General features: G+C 42.0%; 1 protein-coding gene across 3 annotated transcripts in view; it reads right to left on the reverse strand.

Annotated features, from left to right (window-relative positions):
- KIAA1328 (KIAA1328 ortholog) overlaps window positions 1–22,088 on the reverse strand; it is a 335,345-nt gene that overhangs the window by 222,284 nt on the left and 90,973 nt on the right. For all 3 annotated transcript variants that reach the window (XR_012905002.1, XM_075932758.1, XM_075932757.1), the window contains exon 6: window positions 2,173–2,300. Coding sequence is in view for 2 of the 3 variants with exons in the window: in XM_075932758.1 (XP_075788873.1) it covers window positions 2,173–2,300 (128 nt within the window). In the remaining variant the exon portion in view is untranslated. The remainder of the gene's footprint in view (window positions 1–2,172; window positions 2,301–22,088) is intronic.

Below are 22,088 nucleotides of genomic sequence, written 5' to 3' on the forward strand. Positions count from 1 at the left end.
CATACTTGTAGATTTGGTGTCTGGGCATGAACAGTGTAGACAGCTGGAGACACATGCATGGCTGGACCATAAACAGTAGGAGTTCACAGAAGAGATCAATACCTTGACGTTCACAAGTATTGACCCATGAATACCAGGATGTTGGACCAAAAGGTGTCAGCGAGGCTGAAGTTAGAAAGCAGCCAGCAATGAAGGGGCCTCATCTTAAACAGAGAAAATAGTTGCGGCCATTATCATAGGATAAAAGATGGATAAATAGGACGGGCAAGGTGAAAGGTCTCGATGCCCCACACGTCAGACACTGGGGACAGACTTAGTCCCAGTCAGGACTCCATGATGGTCATTGGCGCCAAACTCTTCGTCAAATGGCAATGAGCTCTAGATGCTGCTCTGGTGCGTGCAGAAGCACCCACCATCCAGATACTTTCTTGTGTCTGCCTTTACGTTTTAGCATAGATCAGGAGTGGGGAACTTTTTTTGGTTCGGGGCCGCTGACCCACAGAAAAGTCAGTCAGGGGCCGCGCACAGTCTCTGACATAGCCCTGGCTGAGAAGCAGAAAGACATTCCTCATATTCCCCTCACACACCAGAGCCATAGGGGGCTCAGCCTGGAAGATTTTGGGTGCTCCAGCCCCACAGTAGCAGGCTGGAATGGCAGCGCAGGCTTCGGAATGGTGGGGAGGGGACCATGAGCCTCAGGGGCTGGATCCAGGCAAGCCAGGGGCCACATCTGGCTCCCAGGCCTCAGGATCACCACCCCTGGCATAGAAGCTATGGTGCGTGACCTGATATTGGGTACTACACAGGAGCAAGAGATGAAAGCTGGTTCCAGGCAAAAAAGTTTCAAACATAAATTGCTTCCTCATGAATAGTGGCCTCACCGCAACCACAGCTGGCACTACCAGGGTGGTCTGCGTTGTACTACTGAGAGTGCTTCAGCTTAGCTTATTCACATTCCCCCGTGAAGTGCAGGTATGCGAGGGAATAGCAGGACCAGAAGTTCTCAGGCAAGATCGGCTAAACTTAGCAACTCCACACTGGACAAAGACATACAAGATTTTCAATGCGGCAGAACACAAAACTATCTACTGACATTTATAGAACCCAAACCTCACCAGCAGGATGGTGTGTACAATGGGAAGCTGAAGAGAGAAGTCAGTTCCTCTTTCTAGATACAAAGTACTGTTACACACTTATTAAAAAGGAAAGCCAAATGCCACTCCCCAGGACAGACTTCCTCAATAGCTGGCTGTGTCTGCGCAGTTTTGTTAAAACGTAAGCTCCACAAAGCAGACAGCATGCCACCTTCTAGGTTTCCTGCAGTGCTGAGCTCATTACCAGCACATAACAGTTAGGATAATAGAAGCCCCTAGCAGATGCTTCAAGGCTCAAGACCTAAAATGTATTAGAAGCTATAGGCTTATGTGAGACACCGAGAATGGAGATCTGCAGAGGAGTGTTTTAAAAAGGAGATAAGAATAACATTGGCCAGCACCATTATCTTCATCCTGGCAAAAGGATCAGCAATCAGCAGGTACATAAATCGAGTAACTATCAGCAAATCACTAACCGCAAGTCTTTAGCTCCTTTCTGATTTCAGCACACTGGAGCCGTAGACCACTTAACCACTTATGTAGAACATACAGCATCTCAACCAGTTATTGTCTCTTAACTTTATGTGCAAAATAGCAGTAGTTTTAAGAAGGTTTAAAATCAGATGGACTCCTGATAGACTGGGAATGTTCTGATCACACAAGCTCATCTGCTTCCATCTTTTCACTTGCTGAAAATCATGTTGGAAATTTGAAAGGCTATTTCTTTAAAAAAAAAAAAAAAAATCTTGAGCAAATAGCTCAAATAAGGCAACAGTACCCTTACCTTTTTCCTAAGGCTTCAAAGAAAGGGCTTCCTCACAGCTCCCTCTGCATTACAATAGAATCAATGAAGTTGACCTGATGTACTGATCCAATGGCTGCTTTAAGTAATAATTTCTTACCTCTCGTCCATTTATTAGGGAAAGGGCCATGGAAAAGCCAATCACAGAATAGTGCAAGAACATTTATATACCGTAAGACAACACATTACAGTTACAGAGCTGGCAGTAAGTGAAAGTGTGCTTCAGTGGGATCAGCAATACAGTCATTAAAGAAATAGTGAGGGGAAAAAGCTTACCTGCGGCTCCTTCAGCTTGACAGCACCACGCTCCGAGAGAGAGGCCGTTAGCTTTTCTTGCTGTTCAGATAGATACTTCTGATACAGGCTCAGAAGTTCCTGGCATTCTCTGTACTGCTGCTGCAGAGGTGAGATAGCAAGTTAAGGAGAAAAAAAATTCCTTATTGAAAAGTTAAAATCAAACTCCAATTTATTCTGCTCAGAAAATGACACACCATGTGTGCAGAGTGAGGGAGAGGCGAGGAGGAGGGATGGGAGGGTGGAGATGCCTGGTTACTATGGACATGCCCAAAGGGAAACGAAAAGACAAAGTGCAATCTTATCCCTCCATCTTTAAGATGGAGAGGAAGGACCTTCACCAAATTTACAAACATGTTAATGAGAGTTCATTTAGGGATGTTAAAACAATTAACCAGCCAACCATTTTAATCTAGGTCCTGCCGCCCAGCCAACAGCCTGGCTCCACTACGGCCACAGGGTCCTGCCACCAGGCCCACCACAACTGGGGCTGCTCTAGCCTGCCCCACCTGGCCCAGGTTAAATGGCAAGGTCCGGTTAACTGGTAGGCATACCAGTAAGCCTCATGCTTAATGATATGCTTGCCACTTAACATCCCTAATTTATTTTCGTACAGTTACAGCACCCATTGCATTAGAATTGTGAAAGTGTAACCGTGTACATGGTTAACCGATGAGCCTGGGCTCATCTGTTAAGCTTCATGGATACATGCAGGCTCCCAGTATGCATGGCTCCAGGTGCACACTGGCCCTTCCTACCCCATACCACTGCCTCTGTAACAGAGACTGCAGCCTGAGGGGAGAGGTGGGTAGGAGACAGTGGTCGTGGGGAGCCGGCTTAAAAGCTGAATCCTTGCATGCACCTGCTCCTGGAGAGCTGCCTGCCCCTCTCCACGTGAAACTACTGAAGTTTTCAGTGGTTACACGTTTACTGAATTAAATGCATTTTAACATCCCTACTTTGCATATGTGGTCCTATTTAACTACAGAAGACAGCACCAATGCTTTAATTATCAGTAGCCAGCCAATAAATATTCCACTTTGCAAGTACAGCTCTGGATTTGGTGCCCAGACACCCAATTTGAACTACGGATGGATCATACACATAGACAAAGTTGCAGGACTACAGGACTTTCAGAGACCAGCAATGATTTTTGGACTGTTATCTGGAGAAACAGCAAGGATATTAGAAATATCTGTGGCATTTACAAGGATATTAGAAATAGTGCCATGCCTTGCTTGCAGCACTGAAATTCCAAAAGGAGAAAATATGCTCTTCACCTGTCATTGTGTAATTCCCTCCCTTGCTCATTTAGTATGGTAAACCATTTGTTCTCCTCCCTCATTTCACCCGGCCCTGATTTCAATTATGCATGCAGATGGGATAAGGGCTCAATGTCCAAAGAGATTACTCTGAATAAATACTTTAATAACAAGTCATCGCAATTAAGGTAGGGAACAAAAACTTCTTCAAATATATAAAATGGTGTTGGAGTTACAGATTTCCTTAACATTTTTATGATCTAATCATCGCTTCTGGGCAAATTCATGTTGCAATCATTTTTGCCAATCATGGCTGCATAAATAACTCATCGCTTTGTTATTCCCCATTACGATTCTTTTAAAAACGGGAGCCAAAAATGGGATGAGCAAAGCTGTCTGAGGAGGGAGCAGAAGGGAGGTTATTAAGAGCTAATGCTAAAGTAATAAGGAGAGCTCCGAAAACACCTTTGCTCAGCATCTTGAAATAAAGGAGGGTACAAACAATGGTCTAAACAAGCTAATTGCTTTTTCAAGTCAATCTATCTGAAGCCTGAGTGGTTTTACATTTCTGTGCATTTTGTCAGGGAGCACCAAAAGGCTGACGTGATTTGTGGTGGTCTCAGGAGTCTATGCCAGCTATGATGTATATAAAAGGAATTTTTTATTCGGGCTGTAACCATAGGCAGTAATGTTTATAGTAGGTGAACATATTAGCCTGGACGCAGGGCATGAATTTTACTGTAGAAAAAGCCAGTACATTTATACGGCCTAAGAGTTAAATGTCAGTATTTGAAGACAAATTATAGGCAAATTCATTTAAACCCATGTTATGTGGCAGAATATAAAAACAGACAGTCCTATCTTTATCAATTTTTTATGTCCCTCTTAATTCACTCTGCTTCCAACAGCCCTCCCCCTCAGACAATGGGACGTTACCCCTCTATTGCTGTTCCCTGTCGACGTGGGTGAGTAGCAAGTGTGTCTACTGGCTTTGGGGTACACACACAGGAGGGCATATCTATCCTTGTTTTGGCCAGTGCAATACACACAGCTCTGTGGGTCAAACATGAACATTGCACAGTATGCAAGTCACAATCAATGAAATTAATACCCTGGAGATGTGTTAGAGCAGAGGGTCCCAAACTGTGCTCCATGGCCACTGGCACCCTTGATGCATTTGCTGTGCACATGACGATGCCTCCTCTTGCTTCTGGCGGCTAAATTTCATTCAAAGAGCACTAAAAACATGACTGGCATTGTCAAAAGCATATTGTGTGTTCACTAATGGGAGAGGTGATCGTTTGCATGCACATGAGTGGGAGGAGAGAAGTCCCTGAGACATCTTCCTTTCTTAAATACCATTCATATTGTGGCAGTGGTTATGAACCCCCACATTAGAAGATAAAACCTTGTTCATTCACACAATACTAGGAACATTCATTGTGAATTAACGAGCAAGCAAACAAAAAAGGTACATCACGGTGTTCTCTGTTCATTCATTTAGACAAATGTAGCTTAGTTTTATCTATAATGTTTCCTGCTAAGCCAGTTCATTTACTGCAATATAATTTTCTAAGCAGAAAGCTTTAATATGAGATATTACTCTTCTAGTCTATTAAATCTTTTCTAAAAGTGGGGAGAGAGCATCTTACTTTGTAGGAATTAACAAGATTCTACACGATACACATGTGAATAGGACCTACACTGTTCAATTGGAGGTGCACAGACACATTGTTGATGAGGAAGCTATAAGTACCTACATAGACACCGAGGCTGATAAAGTACTTTCACAGTCTGCTTTGAAGAAACTCACCAATTTCATGGAGGGGAAAAAAATAAATCTATCGGACTACAAATCCTAGAATTGAAACATAGCTAAAGGCTCAAACAAAAAAAATCACATCTCCTTAAGAGTTCAAGAATCCAAATACTGGATTAACACGATATTAATTATCTGATTAGAGCTGCTTATAATTTCACTGAACTATATTCTCATTTGTGGTGCAAAAAATTAACACTCGAATTACTGTTGTTTGTTACGTCCAAAAAAGTTTGCTAATGCAGCATTCAGACTGTATAGTATCAAGGGAATCAGACAGTCAGGAAATGCAAAGGTTCAGGTTTTAACAGGCTAGCCTTTGTATCTGATAATTGTTTCACTAAATGAATCCTAAGTCACAGATCAGTTCACTTACGGCTGTTCAAAGCAAAGACCTTATTGACAGAGGGATGACTTGGAGAAGGGAGTGTGCATTATAACATACTTCCAGGAGCAGAAGGGGTGGAGAGTGAACTGAGCAGTATGGTGATCCTTGTCACATGCTCCCCCCCAGCAAAGTCTTTCAGCTGCTTGCTGACAGCTGGGATTGGGGCAGGACCATAGTTACCACCCACTGCGCCAGCTTGCCCCATTTGGCACAGTAGGCACGTTAACATTTGCTTGACGTTTTGTCATGTTCACTGTGCACACTGTAATATCCCAACATCACAGTGTCCCCACTCCTGCACCTTTTCCCATTCAATTTAACATAAATCACAAAAAGTTAGGCTTGGAAGAGATCTCAGGAGGCCATCTAGTCCAACCATCTGATCAAAATAGGATCAACCCCAACTAAATCATCCTGGCCAGGGCTGTGTCAAGCCGGGACTTAAAAACCTCTAAGGATGGAGTTTCCACCCCCTCTCTAGATAACCCATTCCAGTGCCTCACCACTACCCAACCTAGATTTACTAACATTTGCTTTGTTTTTCATTTAAAATCTGGGGATCGTTCCAAGCACTCCTCCTGAAATTTTTCACGTACTATGCACAGCTGAACCACTAGTTTAACTTTACATGGAGCCACCAAGATCTGGTTATTGAGGCACCAAATTTCAGTGAGTGGCATTGAGACTTGGTGCATGGGGTTGCAACATCACTCACATTTGGCTCTATGGCCCTTTTATGACAGATATCCAGGTAAATCTGGACTAATTGTCGCTCTTGATGGCAGACCCGGCACAAAGGAAAAGGACTGAGAGAGTGAACTCCCTGCACTCATAGGGGTATTCCCACCACATCAAAGAGGAAGAAGATTAGTGTAGGTACAGACCTGTTAGGACTTTTTCACTGCCACTAGGCTCCTGTAGCTGTTCTGTGACAAAGAAAGAACTTCTGTCTGGCACACTACACCAGCTCTAACATAGGACCTCCTCTTGCACCAATGCCTTTGAATATTCAAGTTTTAGAAAAGACTAAGACTGATTCAGAAACCTCAAAAGAAGAAAATTTTGTCACCAGGTCAGTCAAACCCAGCTCTGGACATTATATTTGGTCTACCACTTAAAATCAGCTTACAATCTCTCAACAACACCACAGAAAAGTTGTGTAAGGCATCAGTGATGTTTACAATTTTAATGCTTATTATGATAGCAAAAAAATCACAATACCCAATGTAAGCAGGGGTTCATGAACAGTCTGCAGGAAGACTAAGGGCCCATCATCAGCTGTTCACCTAAGCTCCCAGTAAATTCCATTAAAAGAGAACTGGATCTGAAGTGGGTCTTGAATTTTGCTTTTATTAAAAATTAATTTTGTCTTTAATTAAATCGTCCGAGCATAACATTTTTCATATATTGACACATTTTTCAATCTAGTGATAAAAGGGTTTACTTTCCCTTTCTGAAGTACAAAAACGTTGTCTATCCATAGAAGAAACATGACACTGTTCCTTAGGAAAAGAAATTAAACTGATGCCACTCTCATCGCCACCTGGAGGCTCTCCTTTCTTCCTAATCAAGAACAAACCAAGAACCAATGTGACAGGATTTCATCTACTCGCACATGAGAAGTCCCCCACACACACAACTAGCAGTTTATTTTTATAAACAAGCATGTTGCAAGGACGTTAAAATCTACATCAAAGTATTCTAAGATTCTAAGCCAGAGTAAGGTTGTGTCTAAACAGCGCCACAGTGCAGACTATGGGAGAGTGAATTTGAGAAGGCATCGAAATATTTCACTCTAACTGTCCCCTATAGTTACTGCTGGCATGAACTAAAACTACCTAGTTGCTGTTAAGATATTCTTCCCTCAAACAGGACTATGTTAACAGAAACTAGATACATCTTTTCATTCACACCAGCAGTAAGAGTGAAAATTGGGGTGCCCTCTACCTCCCACCTCTTAGTCCACAATGCAGCACAGTGTAGCTAAGCCCTAAATTTAATTGGAAGATCACACTGCTTTTTAATGATTCTGTTTATTATACAAATTGTATCGGAAATATATATCCTGTACACACACATCCTCCCCTGCGCCTCTGTATTTACATGCTCAGTTCCGCTTACCTCAGAACAATAGAAACAATACGAATGCGCTGCCACAAAGCAAAGTCTGGCCACAACATATGCTTCTTGGGCCTTCAAAGTTAAAACCCAAAAAATGTGGCTTGAATCTATGTGAATTATTGTTCTGTGAAAACATGCAGCCTGGTAGCTTCCACATAGCTTTATTACCTAAACTCTGACGATGCCGCGAAGGCTGAAGTTAATAAAATGTTTTATGAACAACTTCACTTCACTGGTTCTTATATAACTGAGCTTATTTGGACTGTCTGGTACAATCAAGTTAAGAAGTTGCTAGGGAAATTTTCACACATCCATTTGTCAATATCTTAAAAAGATTCGGGGGCAGTCCTGAATGCCCATGCAAGAGTACTTAGTTCAAATCAAAACTTTTCTGGCACTTGAGATCTTCAGGAAACAAATATTTGAAAACACAAAGAAGGAGAAAGGTATATATAATAATATAGTGCTGTGCTCTCAAATGTGAAGCCCAAGAGTCATGTGTTCATTCACACTTTCATATTTTTATGCTAGTAGCTAGAAAATTAAGCTCAGATGCAAGAGTAAATGAGGAAGGCACATAAGGAAAAAGGTTGCAATGCCCACAAAAGTTAAGAACTTCACTCCTGTTTGAAGCATCATCATGTTGTTATTGAATGATATACCTCTCATATAAAGGAACTGCTAATACATTCCCATTCTGTTTGAAGGAAAATTAAATTTACATTCTTTGGGAATATGGTATCATAATTAGTTCATGACTTGATTACACTTTGAAGGGAGCCAAGACTGCATAAGGCGCATACAAATTAGTTAAGTAATGGTTATCTACCTAAATAAAGCAAGAGCTCCAGTATTCAGAACAAAGTTAGGGATTAGGGTAGGGTAGTCCTTTTGAGCTTTCAGACCGCATATGTAATGTATCAGATTCAAATATCTTCTGTTCCCATCTGGCATCAGTAAGTGCAGAATATCTTAAACATGCAGTTTTCTTTCCATCTCCACCCGCACCACCTGCACAGTAATTGTTAAAATTGATTTTAAAAGCAATGACAAATATTGTACTTCCTTTACTGGTCAGAGTACCAATATGGTTTATTTCTATAAACAAGATGAAAACTACAGGAGCTACAGTGACAGATGTCCATGAGCTAGTATTCTCAGCTACCAACCACTCTATTCTGCTTAGGTGATGCCTCTCCTGAGTACACATTTAAAATAAACGTGAAAACACTGAGATAACACAATATACTATAGGACATCTCAGACTGCTCAAGTAAGGATTTCAGAATTGGGCCTTTATGTCTTAAAGCTTATCGCAGGGTGTGCCAATCAAGCTAGACAGATTGCCTTCCATGGATTCCTGCCTGAAAGTGGGTAAAGAATAGGAATGTTAAAAAGCAAATAACTGGGTAAATGTGTAGCTGCTGAAAAACTCAGTGGTTACACAGTTAGCCGCATCTGCAGTATGAGGTGGCAGTTAGCTTCCTGCCCTGTGCTGCTGCCTCTGATGCAGAAGCAGCAGCATGGGGTAGCAGCATGGGGTGGCAGCCGGCTCCTGAGGAGCAGGGCGGGAGCCTGCATGTAACCGTGAACATTAAACCTAGGCTCATCGGTTAACCGTTTACATGGTTAAACTGTCATATCCCTAGTAAAGCCCAAATACCCACAAACTATTATATGCCCGTTGAGCATTGATCAATTTGTGCAAATGTCACCTCAACCCTTGCCACTTTTGATTCCATGCAAAATGCAAAAAATACTCCAAAGCACATACAGTAAGCACAAATCAAAATTAAAACCAACAAAAAAAAATTAAAACTGCTCACACAATTTCCCCCTGGAGAGAGGAACAGAGAAAGAATAAATCGCACAACAGATACCAGTTACATTGCTAAATGCACAAGTAAAAGGTGCCCAGATGTACAGTATAAGAACTGAATAAACAGAACACACACAATACAAAACATTATTCTTTATTTTAAAAATTGCTTAATTCCAATATACGCAGCAATAGTGTTTTTATTCTTGGTTTTAAAATTGAATGCTCAAGACAAGGGCCAGAAGAGAGAGAGATGAGACGAGATGAGATCACACCTGGCACATTAAGGAAGCTTTGCCAAATTCCATATTGATCTTCGGAATATACAAATTTCCTTTGGCATTTCCTCGCGTGGTGCAGCCATTATCTGAGTTGACTAGATGCAGTTTCTCTTGGAAATGGTCAAGGACTGTATTACTTGTGCGTTTGTCCAGCATAATTGTTAGATGTATGATCCTCTGACAGGGAGCCTTGAGGATTCAGTAATACATGATTTCTCCCTAGAAATAGTCACAGCATCTGTGATGGGCCGCACACATTTAATCGGGTGCAGTAAAAAAGTAAACTCAACCTGTGCTATGTTGGAAGACTGCAAAGCCGAAGAGAGTACCACACCTCCCGCCACCCAAAAAAAAAAAGCTGTTTTTCCTTTTACATATTTAGAGTGCAAAATTAAAACAAATAAAAGGAACACTGCATAATTTAGCTGTCATTTTCTATCAAATTGCTCATAATTGTAACCATAAAATGATAATACTCTACCATATGTGCATCTGCAAAGATGACAAAAGCACTGGTCAGCTCAAAAGAGAAGAAAAATAAACCTAACGCTCCCCCTAGTGGCCATTCCTAGGGATTACAATAGGCTAACTACAAGAGTCACAACATTCCTCCTAAATTTAAAAGAGAGAGCATCTTTCAAACCTGAAGGTTAGTTTTGTGTGACAGAAGGGTCTAACAATTCATTTTGGAATGTGCAAGTCAGCTGTGCAATCCTACCAACACCGTTCTTCCTAAAATTAGTCCCCTTTATTCACATTCTTTGATGGCATTACATAAATTACTTATCTCTAGAAATGCTCGGTGTTTATTTGGAGACCTCTGTGAGAATTAAAAAACCTTTTATAGTAGCAACAGTTACTGTTTACGTTAAAGCTATTAGTCATACCAATACTACTCGACACTCAAAGAGCTGTGTTTCTCTTTTCTAATTTGACAACAGAGTTCCTTTAAGGAGTCTGAGGAAAGAAAAGGTGGTTTTAGACTATTGGGGCAATGAGGTATCAGATACAGAAGAGAGATGCGCATCTTGTACACTAATGGGAGATATTTAACAGGATAAAAGTGTGAACTGGGAGGCAGCTGTTTGCAGGGGAGGCCGGGGTGGCATGGAACTACGTGGACATGAGAAAGGCACCAGGGCTGTAAAAACTGAACTTACTCAAGCAAGGCATTTAGCTACAGGACCGCCATCTGATTTAAAAAGTATGCATATTAAATGAAAAGGGCGGCTGCTTTGCAGAGAAGGGGAATGTAAGATCACAAAACATCAGCTCATTTTATAACAAAGCTAATTTGGTTCGTAGGGAATAGATAGCGCTCTAAGTCTTGTTGCTTCCTCATGAGAAGCAATCATCACTCTTCACAGATTGTATATATGAGATGCCTCTGGCTGAAAACTTCTCTTCTGGACCTCAAATAAGAATAATATTGAGAGAAATCAGATTCTCCTTAAGCCAAGTGGGCATCTCTATTACACTCAGCTACAAAGGTTTCTGGTTCAATTCCTTGCTGCAGCTGAGTCCTCAGTAACCAGGATAAATCTTTTGTTTATTGTCCCCTGGCTCGGTTGCCTTCTTCAGCCTGCATTGCCTACATCAGGTGAAGCAAGCGTCACTTCTTACCAGGATGCACTTTACACAGTGGCAAGTAGTTTGAGTGTCATATTCCCCATTTGTAAAATGGGCTCCTGAGCCACCCTATATCATGTGATCCTGGGATGAAAAGCATTAAGGCTTGTGGCTGGACAAAGATGAAGAGAAAGAAAAGCTCTATACACCAGGAAATCATGCCCTTCTTGTGGTACTGTTCACATTGGTGAAACAACAGCCTGCATGCTGTTCTCATTGTAACTATACAGAATCATAGATCATTCTGGCTAATTTTGTTTTTCCTTTTAGCACTATTGCTATTTTGACAGCTTTTCTAACCTTGTTAGAACACAATCTGTTAGCAACACTGTTGATGAGGGAAATGCAAGGCACTCTCTTCTGAAAGGCAGCTGAGGTCAAATCAACAAATTCTGTACAAGTATTGTTACCGATTTTAAATTTTTTAAACAAAAATCCTGTGTGCCAGAGGACTCTGGAGAGTGACTTTCCTGTCACGTGTGTCAGCTGCATCTTTGTAACTTAGATGAGTATTTCCCAATGACAACGGCCTCAGAAAGTTAGTGCTTTCTTCTAGAAACTGGCCTTAAATGCACCGAATTGAAAAGCGCTGGTTACACTGAACTGAAGCCAATGAAGAAAAGATTTAATAACAGTCTCATTATAAGGTTCATTGTTGTAGGACTACTTAATATACAAGATTAACACATCTTATCTCCCGGTTTCACTGAAACCTATTATACCCCTCATTAATACATGCACATTGCTACATCATTTACAAAGCCAAGCTCTCAAACAGTATTGCATGAAACAGGGCGTGTTCTGCTGCTTTTACTAGTGCTTGTCTCTCTCCAAGCAAGCACTATGCACTAATATGAACCCTATTGCTCAGAATGCAGTCTTTGTTTAGAGAAACTATGCAGCTCTCTTCAGAGCTAAGAACTAAAAAGGCAACCTTGTTTTCCTTCACTGGGATTTAGCTCTCCTTATTTCCGGTTTTCAAGTTCTAGATCGAGAAAGCATAGACAGGCAGAAACATCACTCCCAAAATCTGAAGAGATCATGGTGTTTTCTGTTCCCTTGTGATTCCAGATTACTAACAAGATTAAATTAAAGAAATAGAACAAAGGATCATGCTTAATCACTTAAACAGAAAGTCCAGAAATACTCTCTCTCGTAGAGTCCAGAAACAGATCTCACTCGTGCACAAACACCTTTGAGTGCTAAATACAAAGCAGAAGTCCTAGCCACAAATGTTCACCTGCAAATGCTAAATGGAAGGGACTCCAAACTGGCATACCTCAAATACAGCCACTAGTCTTCAATAGGGAAAGGCATTTCCTCTTCCCCCACTACACATTCACCTCTAGTATGAAATGAAGGGACTTACAATCCCCCTACACTAGAAAAAAAAAGTACTCGGAGGGATCACGTGGCAAATACGAGCTACTTAGCTCCAAACACTACCATTTGGACTATAAGCTCTTTAAGGCAAAAATTGACGTATGACGCATTAGTACAGTATCTAGCACAGTGGGGCCCAGATAGTTACAGGGGCTTTGTTTATTGCATTGTGTGAGTGCCCCAAAGAGAACTCGTTGCACAATAAAACTCCTGCAGAAAGCAGAGTGCTGGAAAGAGTCTCTTCTAAGGGAAGAAAAAAAAATCTGCTGCCTATATGCTGAAAGTGAATGGAGTCTGACAAATGAACTAAATTCCCTCTCATCCCCCACCCCAAGGTTGACCTCTCCAAAGCCACATTATCCAGTGACAGGGGTTCTAAATTGAAGTGAAGTGCTGGGATTTGTAGTGTCCCCAAGGACAGCTGGCTTAGTCTGTGCAGCATCTAGTGGAGAGCCATCCAGGGGTCACCCAAATAACTCTTCATAGATTATCCTGTCAGAAGGGAAGGCATAAACTTGGTTAAAAGAGCTAACTAGAAAGCATCCATGGGCTAGACTGACCTCTGGGAATCTAGTGCACAACTCACAAAACTTTCCATTGTTCCATTGTGAAGAGGTTTACCTCCGGCTGACCTCAGCGTTGCATCAGCAAATCAAGTGCCTTAGAAAAAACGCTATTTACCGGTACAGCACACATGTTCCTCGAGATGTGTAGTCCCATATACATATTCCAAACTAAGAGACTGCACATCCACTGTGCACGCAACCGAATTATCTAGTCAACAGTGCCTATCAGAGCAGTTAATGTGTCCTTCACTTTCCTCACGTGCTTTGCGAGGGCATAAAGGATGGTGCCACTCCACCGGGTCTGGTTCCTTCACCACGGTGGAGATGACGGGTAGGCTGAGGAACATGTCGATGGACAACACATCTCAAAGAGCATCAGTTGGCATACAGGAAAGTAACCCTTTGAGTGGTAGTTTGTATACATTCCACATGAAGAGATTCCCTAGCAATAACCCCACAAGGAGAGGGTATGAGGAGTCTCTAAATATGGACTGCAACACATCTTCCAAATCTTGCATTGTTCCTGGTGCCTATGCTAATGCCCAGAGCTTCGTAAAAGTGCATACAGATGAGCAGGTTGCTGCTCTGCACAGTCCTGAATTGGGAAGCTCGCTCAAGACACCAGAGGTGGGCTATGCCCTAATGAAGCAAGTACCTACTCTGCTGAGCAGCTGCACAGCTGTTAGCTGGTAATATGACCATCAAGATGGACTGGGCAATCCAGTTCGTTATTTCTGTACGGACTTTCTGTGAAAGCCAGAAACAGTCTGGGCAATTTCTGCAAGGATTATATTCCATCCAGGCGGAACAACATTGCTCTACATACTTGGTGAAGATGGGTGGCACTGTAGGAAGCACAAAGGGCAAGATTCAATATTGCTAGTATTTGCAGTTCAACACAGATCCCAGGAAGCACTTGCAGTACAGTTGTATTTTCATTGGGAAATGCATACTGCTGTAGTTGAAGGCAACTTTATGGATGGAGCAATGGAGGTGAACTGGACCTTACCTTAAAAACTACCCCACCCCCTCTGTTGAGGGGATACCTCTTCTACAATGCACATTACAAGAAGCAGAATCTCGTGGGAGGTTTGTCAAGAAAAGGTCCATCAGTTGACATGGTATTGTGTTGCCCAGACTGCCTGGTAGTTCAAGATCCTCATTTGGAGACTCAATGTGGAATAGGATTTTCAGCCTCGCAGATCAAAACCCATGGGCTCTCTGTCTTCAGGGGCAAATTTCTGGCTGTCCTGGTGAGTTTTTTCACTGACTGCCATCACCAGCAGGGATTCTGAGACCAGGTGCAAATCAAACTTCTTGTGCCTAGTAGTGACACTGGCTCCAGGGCCATCAGGCAATTGTGGATTCTAGCAGCTCTTCAGTGATCAGGCTCACCACACGTCCTGGTACTGACACGTATATACTTCTGAGTTCCTTACATGTGTGCTGTGCACCCCCTCAATGGGCTTCCCCAAGGTTGCTGCCTATCTATAGAGGCTTGCAGTCCCCAAGGGGTGCGCTAATTGGTCAGACGCCAGGATATCATCCAGCAGTGACAAAGCAATGGCTGGTACCATCTGTTCTTCAGCAGGAACCTGCTGGATGAGAGCAGTGTGCACCTGAACAGTGAGGGATACGTCCACCTGCTGGTGTGGGACGGTCTGAGCCATGAGCACAGTGGAGATGCTGATCCTGGGTTGTACTGAGGTCTCTAGGGGCCTGCATACAACACATACCAGGATCATATGGCACCAGAACTCAGGAGGTTTGGTATCAGCAGTCCGCTACCAGCTTGGATTGAGGCCACACACTGCCATCAACAATTGGTCATGTCCTCTTAGGCAAGACCAGTACTACAGTGTGCTGGGAACTAACCAGGAACTGCTGGTGGCAAATCAAGAAAGGAGAGGGAATAGTCCTGCAAGCAGCATGGGGAGGGGATGGGCCTTGCCTCATGGTTGCAGGTGGAACTTGGCCAAAGGGTGGAAGCCACAACGTTGTCAGATCTGGGTAGTGTCATTCCTGAAAGTGGCTCAAACAGGCACAGGAGAGCATAACTTAAGTGGTGAAATGGCAACAGGTCAGTGTGGGGATGACCGTCTGGGCAGCAGTGCAAGTGGCAATGGCTTCTGCCTAGTACTGCAGCAGCTGGCAGCTCCTGTTTGCCTCAGCACCAAAGAGGCTATAAGGACGGTGGACGTACTAGCCTGGGCCTCTATCACATCTGGTTCTGCTTGTCTGGTACCAACTTTAGTGCTCAGGGAACTTTTTCTAAGTTTTGAGGCACTTTTACTAGCCAAGAGTCTGGTAGTCTTGTGCAGTCTCAAAGCGGACGTGGAGAGGGTGATGTTTGGCTTTCTTCTTGAGAGCTTGCAGTCAAGAGCCCAATCTACCTCTGTGCTTTCCAGACAAGGAAAGCATTGGCCCGAGAGACACTTCAGCCAATCTAGAGGTCGAAGATGGGTCAGTCTTCAACAGTCTCCTGTCTTCTGAGGGCCTACAGGCTGACATCACCCACTCCGGAAGGAAAACCCTCAGGAACAGCAGCACGTGAGAAGCACGTGAAATTTCACAGCAATCCATCACCGAGGCAAAACAGACAGCTCATGTGTCCATCATTGAGAGACATGGCTGCCTCACAGGGCAGAAAGTTCTCAAAGCCTGAGGATTTGCCATGGTCAGACATTAAGGCTGGCACTACTAGTGACTGCAGAGGAAGAAGAGCCTTTGCATCACCAAGACCTAATTAAATACTTGAAATTACTAATTAAATAATTGCTAGAAAAAATCCTGAAGACAATTGCTCCAACCCACCATAGAGAAGAAATTGGGTGTGGCAGAATATCTCCACCTTTTATAGCCTCGAGAAAGGCATAAGAAAGGGACAAGCGCACACACACCAACCCAGTAGATAATGCTGACTAGAAAATTCTTTGACACATGTTCATTGGACTTGTATTCAGATATTGTCACAGCATATCATCAGTAATGTGTTGGATGACCTCCCAGAACTTCCACAAGGTATGCCAGGACTCTCATTTCAAAGAGTATGTATAGGGAAGGTTTGACATAACTTTGCGGGGCAAAGGAACCGCCTTCCTGCACAGAGAAATTGGCAACAATACCTTTCTCTGTACTGGTACAAAGACTCTCCTGAGAAAGTGTTAGTCTTGAGGCCACTATTTCAGATGGTGGTTTTAATATGCAGATTCTTTGGAAAAGTAAGCAGAGCTGAAGGAGCTTCACACAGACACAGCCAGTAACAGAAAGGGAGGTTTTCAGACAGTTGACTGCAGTTCTCTCAATGGACTAGCACTGGAGTAAGATATTCTTCTATTCCAGTTGTAGCTGGAAAGATATTATTAGCCAGTTTTCCAGGTACAATAGTATCACAAGGCCATCTTAGCAAAGAAACATTCGGTTGGTGACTACATGGATGACTGCAGGCAGTGGAAATAAAATACATCCCTTCTGAAAAGTAAGATCCTCAATGACAAGTATGAGGGCACAGAGAAAACTAGCTCAACATACATGAACAAATTGGTCACAAGATTCTCTTGGTGGCCGCACTGCAGGCCAAGCATGGAGCTACAAGCTCATGATACACCAGTAAAGAAGGTAAAAAGCACAAAGAAGCTGGACAGGTTTTCTATAAATTCTTGACCTATGTGAACATGATTGCAGTGTCAGATCCCACCACTCCTAGAGCTGCTTGCCATTAAGCCAAGAAGGAATTTCTTAAAAAACTACAGCAAGTCCTAACCAGGAGACCCCAATGTGGTATGTGGTTTCTAGGGAGTAGGGACGTTTTAGTGATGGGAGTCATTGAAAAGGTTTAACTATGGAATGCATTCCCAGGACTCCAATTAGTCTAAAGCCAACCCATAAAAGATGAATAGAAAGAATTGAAAATATGACAAGATCTTTCAGCACACTGGATGAATATACATGGCCTGATTCAGCTTGTTCTCTTGTAAACAAGAAACCAACATTCCCATGTTCTTCCACGGAGACTGGAAGGGGCAGCTGAAAGGCCATAAACAAAAGGGTTGAATTATCAAATTCTCAAGTTCCAGTTAGTGTCAGCCAAGGGAGACAGGGTGACAGATTCAGAAAGCTTCTTTCCTCAGAAGAACCAAGAGAAAGAAGCTTCTGTTTTCCATGGTGGACTGGAATATAAAAACCCAAAATCCCAACTAGGATTTCTCATTTGTGCAGGGTAAAGAAGCACTGATGGTTAGCAAACAGGGAGTTCTCGCTTGAGAATGTGAGAGAAAGGTTGTGCTTTAGTGGTAGCCTGCACAGAAGAAGCCTAATTTAAGATGACAGATTAACTCGGGGATCCTCAGCTGCCTCTCTCCACTTCCATTAGATCATGAGAATGTCCACGTCTTCGACATATTTTGTTGAGAGGCCTGGACAAACAGAAACTTACTCTATGTTTTAGCCTTGCATCACCCCAGAAGTAGGGAAGTATCATCCCATTTTATAGATAGGAGGGTACAAAAAAGACAGTGACTTGCCTAATGACAAAGAGGAAGGAATTGACTCCAGGTCTCTAAAGTCCCGGTCAAATACCTTAATCATAAAACCTGCCTTGTTAAGCTCAGAAGTGATCCTGCTCCAGGGCTACGGTACCTTGGTGAGCTCAAGAGAGCCCAGGTGGAATGGACAAAGAGAACTGCAGGGAAGTCACAGTATGTTCCTTTCGTTTTTTCTCCTGAGGCTCTGGCTCCATCATAGATACGGTGAGAGAGAAAAAGAGAAGAGATGAGTCAAAAAAAAAAATTAAAGCAGCAACTGCACAATGCATCTGTCTCTGAAGTAAGTAGCAACAGAAAGTACCAACCCTGTTCAGATCTGACTGGTAGCACTGCTCTCAGTCAGTACTAGCAGGGGAGGCACGAAAGCATTAAATGCCATTGTAAGTATTCTAAAGAATGTGTGGGGATTGCGGAGCAGGAAAGGCCAAACCGATTTAACAGAACATGTGGAGATTTTTCTCCCCGAGTCTGCAAAGCTTTAAAATGAGCACTCTGTGTTTGCTTGTTCTTTTAATGCCTGCATTTATTAAGGAGCAAAATAGCCATGTCTCTGAAATGCCAAAACAACACGGATCCATAAATAATGTTCCATTCCTATTTATACTTAGTCTAAATATGCATATAGTAATGTACCAGGAAAAGATGCAAACTATTTTTTTAAATGTTACACTGTATTAAAGATTAACCACATGACATGTTTTACTATGAGGCTTTAAATGACATTGAAGACCTACATCTTGGACGAGCTCCAGTGGAAGCATCGGAGGTGAAATGGACACAGGCAGGCCCTCATTCACTTTTCACAAAGATAAATGCGGATGTTCAGACCTTTTTCAGTGCTATTTCAGTCTTCCTGGCTATAGACCAAAGAAGCCAGTGGTGCATTGATTTACAGAGTGAAGGCTATCTTCACAACCAGAAGGACTAGAAATAGATATATTAGTCAAACATGGCTCTCACACAAAGCAATAATGCAAAGTTTCACTCAGCAAGGATGCCTTTCCTAAAAGACAAGACAAAACAGGAGTAGTGTACATAAAGCTCAACTAATTTTCTTAATTCTTTTATTATAAGGATACTGCACTTGAGAATAGAAAAATTTCTGCTAGTTAGCAAAAAAGTACAGAATCATCTCTCATGGCTATGATACCCGGCAGCTATATTTCCCTAATGATGTCACCCCTCCAGCAATGTCATTCCTGCCTTCCCATCACCTAATACATTAAATTCAAGCCTCTCCGCCTCACATTTAGGGTCTTATAAATCCAGATCCCATGTCTGCCACTGCTCTAGAGTTGCACTCCTTCCATATGCTCGTCACTGTTCTCACTGTCTCCTCCTTCCCCCCTCCACCGTCTAATCCTGCTGCCCTTGGCACTGGAAAGTTTTCAACTGCTTCTCTGCTGCACACACTCACTCTTCTTTAAAACTATTTTCTTCAAGCCCACTACTTCCAGAAACCCTGCCTCAAGTCTCCCAGCAATAATCTCTATATATTCCCAACCTGAACCACTTTCTCAAGTTGTCTCACTCTTCAACTGTAACAACTTTGACTTATGAGCTTGCTCACACAGGTTTAAATCCAGAGTAATTCCACTAACTTCAATAAAGTTACTCCAAAGTTACACTCATCAGAATTATTTTTCCAAAGCGCCTGAAACCAATTTTCACAACTCTCTGTGCCGCCATATCCCTATCTGAAAATTGGGAATATAATACCTATTTCACAAGTGTGTTGGGAGGTTAATGTTAGGCAATGCTTTGAAAACAAAGAGCTAAGTCTTATCATTGCAAATTACAGCTCCCATCTTGAGATCCACCAAGGCTACATGGATAGCTTTAAAAATAGCTTAGTTCTGAAATGCTTTTTGAACAGCCTCGCATTCCAGCAGGAAGAATAAACAATATGAACAATGACTAGTGAATACAGTCCTGCTCAAGTATGTTACATTTCCCTTAACAGAGTTAAAGCACATCTGCTCGCAAGTTGAGAAAGGCTGGTTTTCCAGATATAACTAGTCAGATACAGCAGCATGAAGAGATGTATTAATGTCCTTTGCTTCGGTGAGAGACAGAATACACAGACTTACTGATGGAATCTGCATTTTTGGTTTTCATTTGTTCTGCCTGAGTAACCTTACCAGACTGAGAAAACACATTTTCAAGCATTACTATTTTGAATACCATTGTTCAGACAGACTATCTTTTTCACCACTTAGTCATCTCTAGATCAAAGAAAACTTGGAAGCAGAATTTAACTTTCTATCTAAGAGTGGAAACGTTTATCCTCAAAATGTAATAAAATTTCTCATCTCAGTGATACATAGAAATACTCCGAATGCATTACACATGATCAATGCTGCAATGAGGTGTAGAATACTAGTGCAAACACAGTTCATCTGTATGCATGATATCGTTAAATATGTTGTTAGAGTTAAGTGGCGTTCATAGAAAAGAATCATTGCAATTATCAGTGGTATTAGCTGTTCTCTAACACACCAAAGTTTACTTTTTGTTACAAGAACTATTCAAGGAAGCTGCCAGGATACAAACATTTCCCTAATACTGATCACAACGTTCCACTTTCTTACTGTTACTAAATGTACAGCCTGCAGGGAATAAACAAATAGCCCTAACCTAATGGTAATGGAATGCATTAAAAACCCATTTAAACATCAGTCCTCATGTTTCATTTTTTTCTTCAAAATCACCATCATTCCACCTTCTCTATGTATGACTGGGGCACAGAATTCACTACTGATCTGGAAACAAAGATGAAGCTGGGGTCCTCTCCAAAGAAAGCTAACTCAGTGCTAAGTTAAGCTTCTGTGTGGTGAGCGAGACCACTACTCAATTGCTCCTTTTCCTTTCTCTGCCGCTTCACTGGTAGAACATCACCTGGACCTCTAAATATTGATAACTACTATTCTAATCAGTGATATACAAAACCTATGTGTGAACCTAATTATTGTGAGCTATATCTTCCATGCAACCAAGATGATTAACAAAACCGGGAGGTTATAGCCACTGCTTCTCTCACATCCGTTGCCTTTTCTTGCCTTTCACTAAGGAGAGTGATGGGCCTGTCTATTTGATCTCCCATATTTTACTGTGTGCACACACACTACCTCTACAAAAATATCCCTCGTACCTGTAATGCAAAACACTTTCTGACACCTCTAGCTCTGAGAGAAGAGAAAATGAAGCATGAAATAAGAAATATACTAGCAGAACAATATTCATTGACACTGATAAGTCTGTATACTACTGAACAGGGGAAGTGTTAGTGTTTTGCTTTTCTTTTTTTAAAAAATACATTTGTCCAGCCTTTCTGATGTCATTGTTCATTTAGACCGTTGTTCCTTTTATCGTGTGTCACGTAGCATGGGTACCAAATTCGTCAAATGCTTCACAAATACATCTAGCAGAACCGTTTTATACCCAATCACTCAAATGACAATCATAAAAAGCTGCTGAACGTGTGTTCCTACATCTTTAGCTGGTCTTTTATGGCTCTCTGAAATGTGCCTGATTTTTCTAAAGGTTCTTTTTGTCTCCTGCTGCAACCAGATCGACTCTTAGCAGCAGCTGTGTAGCTTACACATAAAGCTTGTGTGATCTTTTTTTCTCTATTACAGAGTTAAGGTAGTATAAATACATGGTCATTAAAGCTCTGTTGCAAGGAACTTAACCCCAAAGAGAATCCACCAATTGGTCTCAGCATTGATTTCAACTGAAAAGGCTTGAGGATTTACTCTTTGAACTACTTTTACAATCTCAAATTCATTTTATGGCCAAAAACAAAGTCAATGTTTGGCACTTCATCCCAAATGTTGACACAATCCCCCAACCACATAATCAATCTTAAAACTATGCAGCAGACTATCAAACACATAGATTTAAAAAAGCTTCAGAAGAAAAGAGCTAAAAAAGATTAGCTTGAGAAAGGACTAGGGATGTAAGCAACTAGTAGACTATCCAATAAGCAAAAGCTTATCAGATAGCTGATTAGTTGCTTCCCTCCCCCTTGCTGCGTTTGATAGGATCAGCTATGTTGATGTCCCTCAAGAAAAAAGAGAGAAGTGT

This window comes from Pelodiscus sinensis, chromosome 6, assembly GCF_049634645.1.
Source record: "Pelodiscus sinensis isolate JC-2024 chromosome 6, ASM4963464v1, whole genome shotgun sequence".
NCBI classification, from domain to species: Eukaryota; Metazoa; Chordata; order Testudines; family Trionychidae; genus Pelodiscus; species Pelodiscus sinensis.